Consider the following 20,564-nt stretch of genomic DNA (forward strand, 5'->3'; position numbering starts at 1 on the left):
CGGCCGCATTCTATTCTGACCGATCCAAAGGACGATATCACTCTGGGCATTCGCCGTAAAAGCGAATTCCTGAAACTCCAACACTACACAAGACCGCAGTTCCGTCCTCGCCGCCGATGACTTCGCCGCGTTCCCCTTCCCCCCGACCTTTCAAATAGTTCTGACCCGCGTGCTAATCATACGGTAAGGGATAGACCGTTAGTACGCTTATCCCATAATCGATGATGTCTCATCCTCTCCCAGTATCCGTTTTAAGCCGGGATTTGTAACCCCTTAGTGGGTTGTCCTCAGCATGGTCACTTAATTTCAAAGGGTTGCGACCGCCTAAAGCGCTCACCCGAAAGACCACTGTGTTTGTATAAACGGACCCTAGACAGGCTGACAAACGGAAGTAACATAAAAAAAAAGTTTTGCTTAAACAGCCGACGGGGGCGGGACAAGACGGCGACGCGACGCTAGCGGGACATGAACAGTTGTAATATAATGTATTAGTTTAGTTAATATTGAATATGTCATAGAGCCGTCGTGCTCGCCGCTCGACTTCACATAGAGTCGAGCACCAGCGTCGTGTCGCGCTGCCGCGTCCGCTGTTTGTCGACGCCATTAGTGACGTCGAGTGGCGAGCGCGACGACTCAATGTGACACATCCTGTCTTAACTAAGGCCTTATTCTCAGTGTCAGTGTAAACTCGTGATCGAACCAGAGACCTTTAGCACTGCATTTGTATCGTCGTATAACTACGCCACCAAGGTAGTCTTTCCCTATTTTACTTGGTTACGCCACAACTTAAGACCGACTTAACCGATTTCATTCGTCTTTTTTAAAGTTTTCTATCACGGGAAAAAACAGTACCCAGAGTATTAAAACATTTCAGAAAACTTAACAATTATTTTTTGACGTCGCGCGTTTGATGAATGTGAATTTTGAAATATCATATTAGTTCCCAAAATGGTTTAGCGTAGAAACTAAACGAAAAGCCGCAGCTCGAATTGAATATTCACAACTAATTCAGTATAACGTCTGCCTAGCCAGGAATGATAGCTGTTCACATGACGCCAGCATCGCGCGGCTGTCCCGTCCTGTCCGCTGCTTGGCCAAAATTTAACAAATGTGGGGTTTTCTCAGTAACCGTTTTTAACTTAGCGTTCATTCATAATTATCAATTGTATTGCTATTTAAAAGTGAAACAAAACATCGTAATGCAACTTGAAATTTGAATTTTGAAGAAATGTAAAATCCATCAGCGGTCGCTAGATCATGCTGTAATACATCGACATATGTATACAGCCGTTCTTATTAAAAATCGCAATGCTATGCTTATTAAAACACAAATTTACTCGATCAGCATCAGCTGAAAGACAAAATCCGCCATCTTGCCGCTTAATAAGGTTTAAACTAGGAAACCGGTGATGTTTTTGACAGCTATTTAAGCATTTCTTAATCACCTCTAAACGCTAAAACAAGTTTATAAGTAAGAGTGATATACATTAGTTAATATCACTAGTTATCGACAACACACACTACACCTCTGTGTTATATCCTTCATCCAAAATGTAGATAGATGTAAAAGTGTTACAAAGTTGCCCAGCTATTACCCTGTTGTGAATATTATAACCGCCAGTGCATTATTTCCGTATTGTATGCGCAGACAGGTCATCAATGGCACATTTCATCGAGATGGTATTATGCATGACATAGAATAGGCTCAACAGGTCACTCGCTGTCAAAAGACGGGGACGCTGTCACGGGTCAGTTGCATCGAGATTCGGGCCAGCATTAGCATTCTATTGCTTTTTTATTTGCATATTCACTTACGTAACTCTCCATGTTTGGGTAGAAGTCGCAATGAACGCCTTTACACTTATTATTATTATTTTTAAACAACAGGCGAAACCCGCGCAATGGATACTGGAATACGCAGGCTGAGCGACTGCAGGGACCTGGAGGAAAGTTAGGAGGGGATATTATGGGAATTAAGTGTGGGGGAAGGAGAAGGAACCATCTTAGGGTGGGACGAGGGGAGTACGCCATAAAATATCCCGGGACAAATGCGACCCCGTGCATGGGCGTGTCCTAGGGAACTAGCACCGGCGGATGTACTTGGCTTTACCTGCCTATTTTATAGGGACGCCCATTTCTGTTGCGAAGCAACATTGTAGATACATTATTATAAAAATAAAATGCATTAATCATCACGTAGGCGAACATAGTTGCACTTATGATAAGTTAAGGTACATGAGAATATTTAATTATTACTTAATTAAATTAGCTTATATAAACAAAGACAATTTATATTGAAAACAAAATAAATGAAAAATATAGTAAACAAAGAAGCCGGCTCGGGCTGGCAGGGAAGAAGAAATAAAATGATGTATATATGTAATTTTAAATAAATAATAAGGGAGAAAGGCGTCGCGATCCTCACCGGTGAGGACAATAAAATTCCTAACCTAGCTAACCTACCAGCCTTTCACTAGCTACCTAAGCGACGACTACCCGAAGAAGAAAGGCAGAAAGAAACTCCGGGCTTTATTTTTTGTCATCAATTGTCCATTGAATCTTTTATAATTTTATTTTTAAATATATATATATATATATATTTTGATAAGTCTTTTGTAAACAAAGTCTGATTAATTATATAAGCTAATACACGCACATCACCGTAATAATGCGGAGAAAAACCACATAAAAGTATTTAACAACTAAAAATTAATGAAAAAAAAAGCAATAATACTAAAACATTTATAAAAACTAAAAAACAGTGTACAGCGTGCATACGCCTACATTTACAAACATAATTTTGTTGTTTTATTGAGTTCCGGATGTAGGAATATTTTATAATTTATATTGGTTGACAGTTGTATTATTAATATTTAACGTCACGATGAGGAACGCAATGTAATGCCAAGAACTACTAGTAGTTCTGTTTGATATTATGCTAGTAGTCTTTACCATCGGCCAAGGACTTGCCATGTCTTCTCACTAAATTGCATAAAAAACTTTACATGATGATGCATTTCGGATTACTCGTTAAAAACGACACTATATCATGTTTATGTAATATTTACGTAATTTTCCTACTCGGTAAATGAGTGTCTCACGTTGGGTTTGTCACGGCGCACGTTGCACGGCGAATATATCCGCTAATTATCTAATTTTCCATTGTGTTACTTCATCTATAATGCTGTGACTCGTGTATTGATCCGGGTATTACATGCGTATAAAACTTCCGTGGAAAGTCCTTTCTAACATGTTGGACGCAACAGTATTCATTAGCTCTCCATTGCATTGTTTTCATTGACAATGTTCCCGTGACGTCATTTTGTATGGAAGCGCCTGTCCGCTGTGTTACCTCACTAGTTGTATTTTCTGGTTTCCCGTTATTCCGATACTCGTTACATGGAAAAACAAAAAAGGAACACGTTGTTATTCAATAAAAATACAAAATACAAACATGTGACATTGAGTAGTTTTTCTATGGCTGCTATAATGTTCGTTACCTCCGAAACATAAGCCGGTGGTTTAACAAAGTGCTCAAGAGTCCAGCTACTAAAAAGCGGCCCTCCTGGACCAGTGGGTGTAACATGTCCAGTGGTGGTTTAACCGATGCGAGGAGCCAGGCGGGAGCAAAAAAATGCTGTAGTCATTGATATATAATTTATGTACTACGTACTAGATTTGGCGTTCTAAACATTCACTGTGTTCAACTGAATTGAACTGCAATCCATTCAAACTGATTTTAGTATGGTGAATGATATAAGAACTCGAGTCTAAGTGTATCTGGGTTTGAATAAAAAATATTAGTCAAATAAGTAAAATTATTTGTTCAAATGAATAAATAGGTTATAACAGTGACGTTTTGGTTGCCATTTTAGTTCAGATTTTAAACAAATAGTTTATATGGACGTTCGTGTCTATATAATATACGTCAATGGCTTTAGTAGTTGTCCCATGATGGTGACCTATAAAAAGGGCCTGCATGACAGTTCGGGCGCGAACTGTGCACTGCACTAACTCCACAGTAGTTGCGCTCCTGCATGATCCCCTATTTATGTAATTTTGGTTGTAGCTGTGTTGAAGTTCCCGAAGTTGGCCTGCGGTCCCGGCCCTTTGATCGAGTTCACACACAGTACCTCATAACTACTTATTACGTATAGGTAAGGCGACTCAACGTGCCGCCATTTAATACTATTACGTGTGCCGAGCGACACTACCCGTGCTCTAGATAATATTTACCTTTTTTATATTTTTTATTCGTTTATCATTAGGCAACCAAATTTTATATTTATGTTTTTAAGTTATCCTCTTTACAACACTGCAGAAACTTAAAAGAATAGTGTTTGGAAATATTGGTACAATATCCGTTAAAGTGATGTACAGATTTTCATGAATAGGCTCTTAGCTTCGATATGTATGCTATAAGTATAAATAAATTAAAGTAGAAGAAGGCCGATAGTAGACGTGTGGAAACATTTAGATTAACCCAGCCACGCCACCTAAAGTAATCTTGAGTTTTATGACATGCGTAACAAAATCTTAGTAATATTAATATAATTTACGATAATACATATATTGAATGCTTTTTGAAACAGAAAGCATTGCGCTCTTTTTACTGACTATCTTTGTTTATTCAAATTATACGTTAGAGTTTAGACCTTGTCGTGTCTCGTCGGATTTCTATTTAGTTTGAAACGATCTGTTTTAAATTTCTCGGGATTTATTATAACGGAGAAATTCAATTCCGCGCGGTTTCTAGGAAACTCTAACTAGAAAACTATTGGAGCAGACAGGCGACAGCGTCGCTATTCTACCAAATGCATTCTATCGAATAAACAATTAATAAAATCTACTCCTTGTTAAGAGCAGCGATAGACTAGCTGGGTGTGGAACGGACTGCCGAGATGAGTGTCCACAGGTTCAAATCCGAAAGGGACACACTTGTGACTTTTCAAAAAAAAATTGCATGTGTATTCTTTGTGAATTATCGCTTGCTTTAACAGTGAAGGAAAACATTGCGAGGAAACCTGCGTACTAGATAAGTTCTCTATAGGAATTTTGAAGGTTTTTGAAGTCTAGCAATCCGCACTAGGCCAACGTGGTAGACTACGGCCTAATCCCTCTCAGTAGTAGAGGAGGCCCGTGGCTAGCAGTGGAACAGTATGTAATACAGGGCTGATATTATATTATTATTATTTACTCCTTGATGCACACTAATCTTAATTTCACATTTTAAAGTTTTTTAATGTTAAAATTCAATAATTTTATGTTCCGGATATTCGCATCAGCATTGGTTTTAAATAAATTAAAATACAAAAAATCTGAAAATGAGTGATAATGATCTGCATTAGGTATATCATGCATTCTTTTTAACCGAATCCAAAAAAGAAGGAGGTTCTCAATTCGCTTGTTTTTTTTATGTCTGTTACTTCAGAACTTTTGACTAGGTGAACCGATTTGGATGATTTTGTTTTATTTGAAAGCTGGTGCTTCTAGTGTGGTCCATATAAAATGATGTCGTCAACTACGATCTCCTTGACGGATACTGATCTTAACTAACACAAAAAAGTAAAAGATAAAAACGTTTTAAGACTGCTATTTCAAAAAAATGCCGAACATGCGTGCATTTGAAACCACTTTTTGTTGATATTTATGAAGCGAACACTTAAAAAAAAACAGGCTGTATCTTTAGGATATGAGAAGTGATTTTATTATTTTCTTTTTTTTCTTTCAATATAAGATAGAGTGAAAAAGAATCATCAAAACTCCTCTAACTTTGACAGGTAAAACCATGTTAATCACTTAATTTATAAAAAAAACAGCACTAAAATTTATTCACTTGTTAATAATATTATTTGCAATGATATTATTTTGTTACTTTACAAAAATATGTTGAATTTCGTTTGTAATAAATTAAAAATTAATCTTACTAAGAATTCGATCAATGGCATCCCCGCATTCGCCCATAAAGTCAGTGCGGGGCGAGCCATGTTGCTAGATGGACCTATATCACTTAGCTCAGCACATCAAATTATTTTTATTAATATTACCGTACGAATATTAAAATTTTGGCAGCTTTAGTGTACAATAGTATTGTGACGTATAGGTAGTAGGTACTTAGTTAGTATATTATTTTATTAGTGGTATTCAAAAATAGACAAATTAGTTTTACTCGAAATGGGAAGTAAACAGAGGCGGAAGAAACGTGGTCTGTAAAAACTATTCAAACTTAGGGGTTACAAAATAAAGTATTATGACCCTTATAAACACACGTTCTGATGACGTTGCAATGGAAATTGCTTAACATTGAATTTCTTAACATTTTCGCTTATAACTTTTTTATTTATAGTTCTACGACAAAAGGTTACTGGACCAAAGTTGTAGAGAATTTAATTTGCAACAAAAAATGTTTCTACAATTTTTTTGTGAGATAAATAGTTTAAGAGATACATCGTAAAAACCATTTCAACCTCTATTTTCAAGATGGCGGCCGTGGGACAAGGGTGGCGACCCCACAAACTTGGTTTTAGCTTTACACTGACCCACCCTACCAGTGGCGAAGCGTCCATACAAGCCGATTCCTACCGGGTTACCTTTTGTAAATTAACTTAAAATAATTTAAATGAAAAACATAACTATATAACTAGCATAATTAATAGTATATTCAAATAAGTCATCCTATACCTACTTATTTCATTAAATCAATACTTCAACGATTACGGTACATAGTTCATATTATTATCAATTCGTTAAATCGTAACTCGCGCGCAGTGCTCGCGCCTTGGTGTTTGAAGTGAACCCGGCCGCGCGTAGCTTCCCTCGCGATATTGTTGTCTCTTTCACACGCAGCACGGTGTCTTTGTCTAATCTTTTGGAAGTGACGTAAAAATACATGTGTGCGTGCGTGTATGTGTACTTCAGGGTAACCCGAGAATTTGCGGCTTAATGTTGGGCCATTGGCGCGAATTTTTTTAAATAATTTAGAATGTATAATTAGTGTTTGTGTATAGTGTGGATTATTAATTTTTGTTGGGCTCTTTTAGATAAGTATCTATGTTCCAAATATGTGATTATTTGTTAAATTTAGAGTTTAGAAATAATGTTTATGTTAGAAGGAAATTATTATGTATTAAGTATGATATTTTACTGATTTTAATTTATTGTGAACAGCGTATTACATGTTAACTGTAGAAAAAAATATTTCCTCGGGTTACCTTTTGAAAATTTTCACCCTTCGCCACTGCCCCCTACACTTCAAAAAAATAAAATTGCGTCCTGTAAAAAACGCAAGGTAAGGCCTAAAAAATGTAACATTTCAATGGACTAATAATATAGCAAGAAATAGATATAGCAAATAGAAGAAAATGAAAATGTTCGACCGCCCAAACGAAGAAAAATATTGTATGAAAAGAAATTAAATTTTAGTGAATTTTAAACCGTTATCACTATGAACAATTCGATTATAATATCTTAATACATAAATAAATTAAATAAATTGGTTTAAATAAAACTGTTTAAAACTAGTAGGTACCTCTATTAATTTTATATCTGTCTATAAAACCACTGCTGTTGCTGTCCCTTATTGTATTTTATTCTTTGAATAAGTAATTATCTTATAGTAACAAAATATTGAATCATAGATAAATAAAATATTTTACAGATTTGTCTCATAATTGTATGAATTACTTATAAAATTTACAAATTCGCAAAATCGCGAGTACAATCGCAGGACGAATATCGACAGATAATTAGTAAAAAATTTTGATAATTTATTATAATACTTAAACTACTCTGTAAATTTTCAACTCAGTGTCAATAGCATAAGCGGCCCGTGACTGATACGCGGTCAGCGCGGGCGCGGCGCATTACGATCTTTTGGTGCGGGGGTGCGGTGAAGCGCGGGAAGAAGTTTCTAGCTCCGCCCCATTCTTCAAGGCAATTGGCTTCATCTCAAGCCTTAACAATTAATTAAAATATTCCTACAAACATACCACTACCAGAAATAATATTATGAGGATTATAATGAATAGTTTAATTGTGTGCATTCGCTTTTGGCGGAAACACTTCTCCAATCCAAACCACATATTAAAGAAGATTGGTTTGCAAAGCGCCGGAGCGATTACTCGGGTTTAAATTCTTGAATTATAGTTTCTGGGGAGTTATTTTGTACGCGATACTTGAGAAAACCCAAATCACAAAAAGATGATTCCGGTCATGGATGTCAGATGTATAAGTCGGTCGCTCACTTTGGTGAGACAATATTCTCACTTTATTGGAAACGATTAAACACAACAATTTAATAGCAATAGTCACTTGAACCTGATGTAGTGTACTACCAAAAACAACAATCTGTTCTACTGTACCCTGTCGCGTCATTGACAATCTTATTCTCATGATGCTGTATCACTACAGTCGCACTACAGTCGCCTGCGTCAGAGCATCCGATTATTAATCGAACATGTGATTACCTGCCGAGAGAGTACGATTGTCGGACGTTAAACGCCGTGACTTCCTTCTGAACGGTGCCATTTCAGTGTGCATTGAAGACCAATACCTAAGTGAAAAAGTGACACTAGCAGGACTCCGAAGAAGTCCTTAACCGTTATTTGTAATTACAGTTCAAATGAAGCGATGCTGAACATGATATCCGGGCTGCAATCTGAGCGCATGGACTCGCAGCGCGCCGAGCTGCGCCCCGCTGCCTCCAAGCCGGCCAAGGACGGCAAGGGCGCCTCGCTGCCCGGCCTGCGCCACCAGCACACTGCCGGCGCCAAGCCCGAGGACGACTTCCTTGAGATGATCGCACGTGTGCAGGTAAGGAGACATATGGGCAAAAGAGTGACTCGCTGACTCGAAGATTGGTTGAGTTCCAACAATTCTGTGAATTTCTTGAAGGTTTAACAAGTCGTCAATAATTAAAGTCCTGCACCCATATTACGAAATAAATGTAGATTTTTTTTATTTTCGCCGTTTTTTTTTCGACATTTCTGCCAACTATTGCACACATTTTCGTTTGTGCCTTACAAAAACCAAGTCAAAGTATAATATCATAGAGAATATAGAATCGCAAAACTATAGTATAAAAACAAAATTATTCCATAATGACGAAATCATTTCGGTTACTGGGCCCTTATTCTGTATGATAGTGTAAACGCGTAACGCGGCTGTGTCATGTTATCTTCGAGAAATGTGCGTGGAATGGTATTCTGTAAGCCAAATTTCTATAGTCCTAAACATGATGCGTTGTGTTACGTGCTTGTTACGCACGGTTAAAATAACGTGCGGGATAGAGAATAAGGCCCCTGAACGTTTATATTCATTGAGTGTATACTTGAACGTCAGGGCTCGCGCATCGAAGACCAGCGCACCGAGATGCCGCGGCCGAAGCCGGAGGAGCGCCCGCGCACCGTGCCCGACGACGATTTCTTCGCGCTGCTGATGAGGGCGCAGGCGGGACGCATGGAGGACCAGCGCGCTACTGTAAGTCACAACTAGTCGCTAACACTCAATAGACCCTGACCTGCTTTAGCGATGGATGCTTACACATTTTTTATCGCCAACAGCAGTTTATAGTATATTGTTACGCTTTAAAAGACATTGTAACCGGCGTAAACTCTGAGCGTTTTGAGACATATCCTATTTCTCAGGGTGACAAACGCAGTGGAACGTCATGCGGTACTTTGTAAATTGTATTTCAGTACTGTATCGTGTTGCTATTGTTTATGGGCGATCGTATAGCTTACCGTCAAGCGACCGTCATTCTCGTCTAGTTATTTAACTGCAATGAACAAAACGTAAAAAAGACTAATGAACCTATTTCTCCTCTTCCAGATCCCCCTGCAGGATAACCGCAACAAGAACGCGTCCAACAACAAGAAGTAAAGTGCGCTGACTCCTGCGACTGTTTAGTATCGCACTCCTCTCGTGCCCTTTACATTGATGTTTCTTTGTATGTTTATCACTAGCCCTTAGTGCCGAGAGTTATCTCCGTCGGACGTGACAGACGGAGGGCGGACAGAGGTCCAGTCATTTTACTTTTAGCTGTTATCATAAGAAGGATCTTTACTTACTTTAAGTTAGTTTACGAACTCAGAGAATCTTACAGGTACCACAGTTTCTTTTAATACCCGTGTCATATATTTTTACAGTTCCACTAGTTTTTTTTTTTAATATCAATCTAGGCCTTTCTAGTTGTTGGTATTTAAGACTTTTATCATTCTTTATTATAGCAACTAAAATTAAACCTTTATTACGAAATCCTCTATAGTGCAAACCACGCGTGAGAACTATTGCAATCGAACGGCAAACTTCAGTTTTACGTTGCGATTTCTCTAGTATGTGTTGTGGTTGTACGAGAACAACTATGGCAACCGTCTGTCATGTGCGATAACTCAGAGGTGTATGCCCCAAGTAGATGTGCTATGTGTATAATATCCTATGTGTAGTAGATCGGTGTTTCCGTTTGTCCCCACCCCACCCCGCCTCTGGAAACTAGACTCGTGCCTAATGAGGACTAATTGTGGGAGAAAATGTAGGGCCTATAGAATAACCCCACCAGTGGGCGCGGATCTTGAGCGTTTTGTGCCAAGAAGCGGTAGCGAGGGAGCGAAGTACGATATTATGCGGTGCTGTGCGTCACTACGGTGATCTAATCTCATGTTGTTCCGTATATAAATTTACCAATAATTCCGTTTTCATGCGCCTGCGCAACCAACTTGTACAATTTTGTGCAGCGTTCAAGATACGTGGCCCGACCAACGCGTAGGATGTATTCTCGAATAGTTAATTAAATCTTGCTGTTTTCTATTTGACAAACATTCCATTTTATTTGCAATTCTATTTGATTATTAACTCGAATGTAATGTAATGTCGATCAAAATTGGCAGACAATACTATGTAAAAATGTAGCGGTTGTGATATCTCACGTGACAACCCGTATTGTAAATGTAAATAATATAGAACACTGTACTGTGTTCAATCCAACATACATTTCGGTCAATTACAGTAATGTATAAATATTTAATGTATAAATATATAAAATCAGATTATTCTATAAATTTAATGATATAATATCTCTCGGGCGACGCGCGAGTTTTGTGTAAAGGCTCGCGCACAGGAAGGGCGCGCGTCGCGTCCCGTCATTGAACTATTTGACGCCGCGTCGCACTCCAGCGCGTGACGGTTGTGCGTAATGCCAAACGGCACGGCCGGGTCACCGAGCCTTTACTCTTTAATAATATTCACTGGATTTATGTTACATTTAAAAACATTTACACATATTATTAGTGATGACAAAGTATACTAGTTGGTACGTAACGAACACTGACTGCTTTATAAATAATTTAGTGTTTCGCCGAGTGAGAGCGGCGTCGCGGCGCCGAGCTCCCGTCGCGTTCACCGGTAGCGAGTATCTAGTTGGTACACAACACATCTCATTCCTCCGTATCCCTGCTGCATTCTGTATCACAATCTAGATTTCAAGCGGGATATCTGTAACGCACAATCTAAATATAATATATACTAAATTATAATGTTAGTATGTAACTAAGAAATCCACAGTTACATTAAATTAGGGCAACAAGCGACTTCTTGTAACTGTAGTCATAGACAATTCACGTACAATAGTTCACGCGACGGAAGATCGGCGACGCATTATAGTTTGGAGGCTGTAAAGTAATTTGTAGCGTATAAATTAAAACTCACATTTATCCATTTGGGTATATATCTGTACTGCCGCGGGTACATCCGCGTCATCGTGTTCACAGGTAACGCCACTACCGATTAGTCGCTTTATACTTTATTGATGTCGGTGGGTGGCGGCGCACACACTAGTCTGCTAATATACTCAGGCGAGTCTCAACACGTCGGTATACATCCACACTCATTATTACACAATGAGTTAATCAATTTAGGGCCTGTTTCACACAGTCCGGGTAATCATTAATCGTCCAATGTAATATAGGGCATCCAAATACAAAAGCCAAGCTCCCAAATAAATGTAAATAAAAAGCATCTCCATTACCTGTTTTATACCTTACCGGCGAATGACATGTAGTTAAACAGTGTGAAACAGGGCGTTGTTGATCACCTGCATTAGACACTATATCTGTTAATGAGTAGTCGGGCCAGTGCCGGTGCGGTGCGTGCGCTGCAACCCACCGCCGTGTGTATACTTGAGTAAGTTTGCTAAACTTGTATTTATTCATTTCAATAGGTTTACTGTAGTATAGGCGATAATTTTAATGAAGTTTTTTGAAGATTTTAAATTATTTATTATTAACACCAATTTTGGCAATAATTTATACATTATGATCAGTTTATACGGTTTAGACGTTAAGTTATATTTAAGGTTATATCTTTTGTATTAATTGTACTGATTTACGCGAGTTTATGTGCCATTCTTCCCTTTTGTGTTCCATTATTTTATACTTTATATTTCGGTAAAACTGATGCGAATTAATATGGCCTCTGAAGTAACTAGCCAGTTTAGTTTTGTATTGGATTGGATAAGACTATCCTCCCAATGCTCCACCCAACAGTTGGGCCCTGACACTGCGATCTGAACCTGGTGCCTCTCGCGGCTAACTTCAAACCGGCTATGTAGATGGCAGTCAGTAGTATCGCAGGGAAGCAGTCACGCAAACTCGCACCTTCCACAACACATGTTCATTTGAGGCTCGTACAACGTGCTATATATATATATTTATTATTTCTCAATGAATTTTCTGATATTTTGGTGAATATTTGAAAACAATTTATTACCCTTGTAAGTTCACTTTACATTTACAACTTTAAAGTATATTTTTTCGATGACGAAAAATTTGAAACATTGCCAAATTTTTTAAAACTTTATATTCCTTATGATAAAGCTCCTGAAGAATGCCGTGTCAGTGTTTAATGACAGTGCATTCATACACAGAGTACGAATCAATTACTATAGACATTGTAAACAAACATTGGACATATTAACTGTAGTAATGCGCGATGGTTTCCATTATTGTATTAATGCCAAACCGTGACTAGTTCTGGTGAGGCTCGAAAAATTATTATCAAATCATTTCATGCCGTGCCTTCGAATCACACCTTTCGTTAAAAAAAAACAATGCTTTTCTTGTGTACAGTTTACTGTTATCTCCACGATTTCTTTACACTGCCTATAGTCCAGTTCTATCGTGAAGTAAATTTTGTTCCGTCGCTCTGTGTTCATTCCAAACGCATTTATTGTAACGCTCACTTTGAATTACTATTTATTAATTAAACCCTTAGGTTGTTGTAGCGTGCTATAAGACAGCGTATTGTTATAACACGACCTAAAGTCTAAATCATTCGTAGTGACTACATACATAACCACCTGAATATAGCTGCTGTTCCTTTTACTATTTAACCAGCGTTGTGTAAATGAGCTCATAATTTAGACTCTGTGGTGTCCTTTGCATATGCTATTTATTTTTACATTGGAATTGGAGTTGGATTATTTTAGATCTCGAATAAAAATGGCCATATTGGCACTATCTATATTTTCATATTTTTTCTAAAGCTTTATTATATACAATGAAAATTCTTATATACCGTAGTGAGACGCGCGGTTGGCGACGGTAATGGAGTCCATATTAAGTTGAGGATCATTGCTTGAGCATATGTTGGTAACAATATAAAATAAAAGGTGGACCCACGTCGATGTGTTACGCCGTCTATACTTAGAGCATAATTGACAGACAGGCGTGACGTCACTGCGTCGTAATGCGCGACAATCACTTAGTGACGGCCGCGCACCGCATGGGAGTGTCTGCCTCTAATAGTCTAGTATCTGTTTCCACCTCGGCACGCCCTCGTCTACGAACGTAATCGTCGCGGTGAATCGTTTAGGCGTCGTACGTAATATTATATACCCGGTGCATGTAGCCGAAACGAACATTTGTATTTGCGCAGCTGCTGCTGTGCCTCAATGTATGTCGTATGACCTGTAAGCCTAAGGCGAAGTCTTAGTTGACAGCTCGCACTCACTTGCGACAAAAACGACCTGGCTCTATTATGCTTGTGTATAACACGATACATGTGTGCTATTGCCGATTAAGACAGCGCTGTAAAAGGCCTGCTTGGTACTAAATAGGTTTGGATTCATTAGGCAAAAGGCCAGTGCGTTCTACATGTGTCAGATTTGAGCCATAATATCAAAAATGGGGTTTGCCAATCATACAATCGAACTTTCTTTTTCTTTGTTTCCAAAAATAATTAAATATACCTTTGTATCCAGAAACAAAATTTAAAAACTTAATTTTGTGCGGTTTCCATTTCAAAACAATTGAATTACATTTAATATTTTTCTAATACACAATTTTACTGTACAAAATGTTGGCAACACTAGTCAGTCACGCTTTGCGCGTAATGCCTAATGAATGCAGAGCTTGGGCTGTGACTTAACATTGATACTGGTAAAAGTAACGACTGATGCCCTCTACTTAACAATGCGTGTACTTAAACAACGCGCGACGATTGCGCTTTATGTTTGCTATATTATGCTACTTAGTACAAACAGAACGCTACATTACACTTACGATTTGTTCGCGTAACTATGATGCGGCTGTAATGTCAATAGTCATAGTCAATACATTAAAAGTATGGCTGCTTTTTTTAATATTTTTGGAAGCGTTAAATTTTTTTCTGGAATAATTAGCGCTTAATAATAACCAACTGTATAGCCGTAATTTTTTAAAGCTGACAGTCCCAGACGCCAGAAGACGTAAACGTCGATTTTGAGCTGAGCTAATTAACGTTTTGTGTCAGAATACATAAATTATTGTCTAAATTTACTGGCTGTCTGCTTGTATGTTTGATGTTATCTGTAATCTGGCCCCACCCAAATACACGAGAATATAAAGACGTTGATAACTGAATGTGATAAAAATAAAGACGTGAATAATAGGATATACATTTGTCGCCATTGGTAATTAAGTATTGTTTGAACTTTAATGAGTTTCACCTGCTTAATGCCGCCAGGCAGCCATTGTGTGGTTTAAATTGTATTGCAAGTGAAGTTTCTGCGGATGTGCGCCTTCAAATTTCACATCTATCGCAGCGTGTTAATCGGCCACCTAACACCTGCTAAGGCGAGCCATTTGCTTGTGTTTTCATTGAATTCTATAAATTACATCTGAATAAACGCTAATATCTTTGCCACATACGTGGTTATAAAACTATGCCAAAACGTGTTTCATGTATTGAATTATAGTATGTGTAAGTACTTGTTATTGTAGAAAATAAATGCCAAAAATGCATTGGATACATGACGTTTGTTTTATTTTATAAATAGGATATTTTACTTTGTTTATTATGTATCCTTTCTGAGCATGACTGCCAATCTGGAAGAAGATCGACCAGGTACGCAGGAGTTATACAGTCTTACTTATAAACTTGTTTTAGCGTAAAGAGGTGGTTAAGAATTGTCAAAAACATCACCCGTTCCTAGTTTAAATCTTTGAAGGGCAAGATGGCGGGTTTTGACTTACAGCTGATCGCATAAATTTGTGTTTTAACTAAGCATAGCTTTGCGATTTGTTTATAAGTAAGACTTTAAAGTTAAGTGCACGAGTGTTTGCGCAATATACAGGTGCACTATCTGTTCCTTCACTCTCATAGACGGCAATCTGCTATGACCGGAGAGATATCAGGCGCAGGACCAACGGCTTTACGTGCTTTCCGAGGCACGATGACGGGGGTATCACACTGCGAACCTCCTGACTCCGAGCTGCGACCGTGTAAATTTCAAAATGGAAAACTCAGCCACAATTATTTCTGGCTTGACCCAGGATTCGAATCCAGGACCACAGCACGTTAACAGTATTCGTGCCGCCTATACCTACGCAACCGAGGCAGTCAAAGTTTGTTTGGCATTAAAGTATCTAATCACCAATATAGACTGCCTAGTAGAAACGAGCAGAATGGCAATTATTGTTTGGTCATGCATAAAAGATTTAAGACTGGCAAAAATACTTTGGTGGATGTCTCATCCACCATGTTCTCTAGTTTTGGCTCCTAGCGACTATTACCTGTTTGCTGAACTGAAAAAAATGCTAGCGTATGATGTCTTGGATTGGAATTGTCGAATTGTTGTTTTCAGATAGATATTATGTTACGCGCCGCTATCCTAGCCGATGACATCGGGCGTTTCCGGAAGTATTCGGCTGCGCGGGCAGGCTGGCAGAAGAGAAGATATGTCACGCGGCGACTATTCTATTATTATTCTCTCTGGCTGGACGTTGTCAAAAGAATGTTTAAAATTGTATTCTGTAATTATTTTGCTAATATAATGTTTACTGTAAAAAGAGCGTTTTACATTCAGAAGTGGGATTATACAAATGATAATTTGAAGTTACATTGAATTCGAATGTGAAGAGAACTATCGGAATAAATCTGTGATGATTCATTGAATGCCAAAATTAAAATTACCAGATTCTCAGATTTTAGTTACCATGGCAACGTTTACGTCTGTTGAAGTAAATATGTTGGGAATGCATATGGAATTGATGTCTGCACATTAGTACGATTCACGACATTCATAACAAAAACTTCGTTATGCCTGCTGCTTGGCTCACTGGAGAGGGTGTTTTCTTAGAAACTAAATCATTGGAGACAGGAATGACTGGAGTCATGTGAAGTCAAATCGGTGGCGCAACACTTCAGGCTGACAATGCGAACGTGCGTTACTGTTTATTTTATTTAATCTGATCTGTCTGTGGCCGTGAGCCTTTTGATAATATTCTATCTGCAGCCATGACCATTCTGATCATATTCTGTCTGTAGCCATGACCATTCTGGTCATATTCTGTCTGTAACCATGAGCATTCTGATCATATTCTGTCTGTAGTCATGAGCATTCTGATCATATTCTGTCTGTGGTCATGAGCCTTCTGATCATATTCTGTCTGTAGCCATGAGCATTCTGATTAGTGTTACTAGGTCCTATTTGTTTAAAATCGGGCAACAGGTAAAACAAATCGGGATCCAGGTAGAAGGTCGAAACACAAAAAAAAAATAGGTACTGCAAGTCATGCTAATGTTGATTTTCATTGCAATTTCTGTTTTAACATCGAATCATAGATCACGGTACAGTCGCGTCTCTAAACAACAGAACAAAATAAAACTATACCTACAGGGCCCTTATTCTGTATGATAGTGTAAACGCGTAACGCGGCCGTGTCATATTATCTTCGAGAAATGTGCGTGGAATGGTATTCTGTAAGCCAAATTTCTATAGTCCTAAACATGATGCGTTGTGTTACGTGCTTGTTACACACTGTCAAGATAACGTGCGGGATAGAGAATAAGGCCCCCTGGGCTAGTGATGTGATGTGTTGTTTATTTTTTTGATAATAATGTTTTTGATAAATTTATTGATTTTCGGGACATTTAATGTCCCAATCAGTCGCAAATCGGGACGCGTCTCCAGAACTCTGATAACCGGGATATTCCGCGCACATCGAGACACCTGGTAACATTACGTCAGAACATACTCTGTCTGATTTGACTGCTTTATTTTACTGATCTGCTTCATTAATTCTGTTTTACTTAATTTCTTTTCTGTTTTTCTATTTCTGTTTCTGGTTTAGTGTTTATATTTAATTATAAACTATATATAATATCTGTGAATTCATTAATCTTACATGGAAAGCTTACAGTCTGACATAAAGAGATTAAGCTACAATATACGGCAGGAGTACAATATTATGTGATTTGTGGTATACGAGGTTCCAAAATCCAGTCAACTGTGTTGATGTATAAATGCAATTTAGGAAAACAGAGTAAAGAAAATAAGACAGAGCAAACGTTGTTGTTTAGAAATGTAATATAATAATATAATATAACATACATATCTTCTGTTCCAGATACCCTCACTGATCTGGTTTGGAGCATGATAAAAAAAAATATTCTGTCTGTACTTGGACTCTGGATAAATTGAAAAGCACTGGCTTATTAATTGAAATGTTTGGTATTCTTATATAGCACTTACGCAATGGCTCTGAACAATTGATGCTCTCTAAGTATACTAATAAGGTACAATATGTGAGCAATATTTCTGCGAATGAATAAGGGTACAATATGGTGACTCTGAAATGGTATACTGGATTGTGTTGCCGTACTAGCTGTAACACTCAGCTTGGTTGGTTAACCTTCGCTCAATTTTTTGATAAACAGTGGGAATGGTAATCTGAGATTGCAAAAACATTTGTATTTGTCTTTGAGTATTCCTGCAATTTTGAAGTGTACCATGGTGGTAGTGGTGGTTTATTGTTGGTAATAACATTATGAACAAAAAAGTAAAATATCAGATAAAACCTTACGACTGACATCTATTATACTGCTTATGATAAGTTATTTTCTGTTAACCTGTTTAGTTGTAGAAATATATTAACCGTGGTTTTATCGAGCAGACATGCACAAGGAATTCATGTCATGATGATACTTCAGAGATGGATGTCTTCTGATTTTAGTGGGTCATTAGAAGCTGATGTTTTAATCAAATAGTTAAAAAAAAAAAGTATGTTTAGAGTTCAGTTATTGTCATTTTGTATATATGTAATTATATGGCGAGAAATTACAGGTAGTGTTATAATAAAAAAAAAAAGTTGAAACATATTCGGTAGAAGTAGCGACGGATGCGTACTTCAGTATCGATACTATTTACGGCGCCCAATTTACGGAATGTAATATTGACATTACCGAAAATTATGTACAAATCCTGGTTCCGATGAGTTGCCAACATTGTGTAAAGCATATGAAAATTGCTGTAGTTGTTTTTATTCCATGTTGGCCATGTTCACTCTGTGCTGGTTGTTTATATAAGTGGAACATACACGTGTAGCTAACGCTGTACTTGAATAGTGTAATTGTAAACCACATGTCTCCACATCGGCTTCGATCGCCAGTGACAGTTTTTTATAAACACTGGGGTAACGGTTAAGCCTGCTGGTTCTCTTAGTTGAATCTGGTCCAGTGTCTTGGTTATGCCTGCGATATAGAATCACTTTAGCGAGGACTTTGTTGATATTCGACATCAAGTTGTAGACCTATAGTTATTTATTCAAACTGTTAAGATTTATAGTCTTAATAATATCCCATTTAGGAAGTGTCTTGACACGCGTGGCTTAACTGACTATTCGACTCATAGTTACGGGGTAGGCTGCGCTTTCAATTGGTTTTCTGTTATAACAAACGAAAGTTTTGAAGATCCCGAGATCTCTGTCGTCTTTTAGTTGTTTCGTCTGATTTGATCTTGAATGTTGCTATGCTCTCTGGAGTCCGTCATTCATCGAACATATTCAGAGATTGGTGAGAGAGCCCAGAAGCAGTTTCTGTATCATTTTTCACACGTGAATAACCAGTGCCACAGTTTACAAAGCTACGAATCTAGACTTGCTCAATTTAAAATCAGTTTTTTTGAATAAAGACGCGAGATGGCGGATATTTTTTTTATTTTACAAAAATGGGTTAACGTTGACATCGATAACTCTGTTTTGTTAATGAAACTTAATTTTGCTGATTCTCGTTCTGGCAACCGTCTCCATAACAGAGTGACTTTCAACTTGCCAACACGGCGAATCAATTATAGTCATCACTTGCCTTTGTGGCGAATGTATCAGTCCACAATAATATGCTTCAAGAAATTTGTATTTTAGCGGTAAAGTACCTCAGTTTAAGAAACTAGGAATAATAAATTCTGTCCCTAATTTGTGACTTCAACTAATTCGTTATTACTAATTCAAACACAATGTAACTTGTTTCCTAATTTACTTTTATTGCATGTAGAGTTCACTTCTCGAAAGTCGTGCACCCAGTTCTGTTGCTAATGTATCCGTTCTTAATTTGGAGTCTGTACATCTTATGTTATCGATTAGGTTAGAAGAGCTAGTAATAAAAAAAAAAATGTCCTTTTCAATCTTCTTGTGTAGTCGTATAATAGTAATTGTTGTCCACTGACTTGAAATTAATTTATTCTTAAGACCTCAGTCAATAATATGTGAGTGTAGGTGTTAATAATGTCCCTGTTCTCGATGAGAAGTTCATTGCTGATGTTCTCTGCACCTGGAGTTTTATTTGACTACTTTTATTTATCAGAGATTGTCTCCGGTACCGGTTCTTTAATGGTCGGATCTGTTGTTTCTGTAGTATTTCTGCATGTGACACATTTAGTAGCTTTGATAGAGACTCTCGTATTGTGGTTTCTATTATGCCGTTTTTATCCTTTATGCTGGGAATAAAGTAAGGAAACAGGGTTTAGGTACTAACGAAAAATAAATTATATACACATATAGCGTGAAAGTTAATTGCAAAATGGATAAGTTGTTGGATATTGTGGATACGCAAGACTTGATCGGTTTATTAAAGAGTTAATCGATCAGAAATAGTTAGTGATTTACTGGTAAAAATGTTTAAAATATAAGTATCCGATTCAGTTCTGCTTTCTCAAATTTATTTTTGTGAATACCTTTGGTATTCACTTTGCAGGATGGCCGATGTTACGCGCCGCTATCCTAGCCGATGACATCGGGCGTTTCCGGAAGTATTCGGCT

General features: G+C 37.7%; 1 protein-coding gene across 2 annotated transcripts in view; it reads left to right on the forward strand.

The window, feature by feature from the left end:
* Nucleotides 1-15,282, forward strand: part of LOC115454881 (G-protein-signaling modulator 2) — a 36,062-nt gene extending 20,780 nt beyond the window's left edge. For both annotated transcript variants that reach the window (XM_030183592.2, XM_030183598.2), the window contains exons 8-10: nt 8,616-8,811; nt 9,340-9,477; nt 9,829-15,282. In XM_030183592.2, the coding sequence (XP_030039452.2) occupies nt 8,616-8,811; nt 9,340-9,477; nt 9,829-9,879 (385 nt within the window). In that variant the 3' untranslated portion in view covers nt 9,880-15,282. The remainder of the gene's footprint in view (nt 1-8,615; nt 8,812-9,339; nt 9,478-9,828) is intronic.
* Nucleotides 15,283-20,564: the final 5,282 nt, after the last annotated feature.

Source organism: Manduca sexta, chromosome 27, assembly GCF_014839805.1.
Source record: "Manduca sexta isolate Smith_Timp_Sample1 chromosome 27, JHU_Msex_v1.0, whole genome shotgun sequence".
Lineage (NCBI taxonomy): Eukaryota > Metazoa > Arthropoda > Insecta > Lepidoptera > Sphingidae > Manduca > Manduca sexta.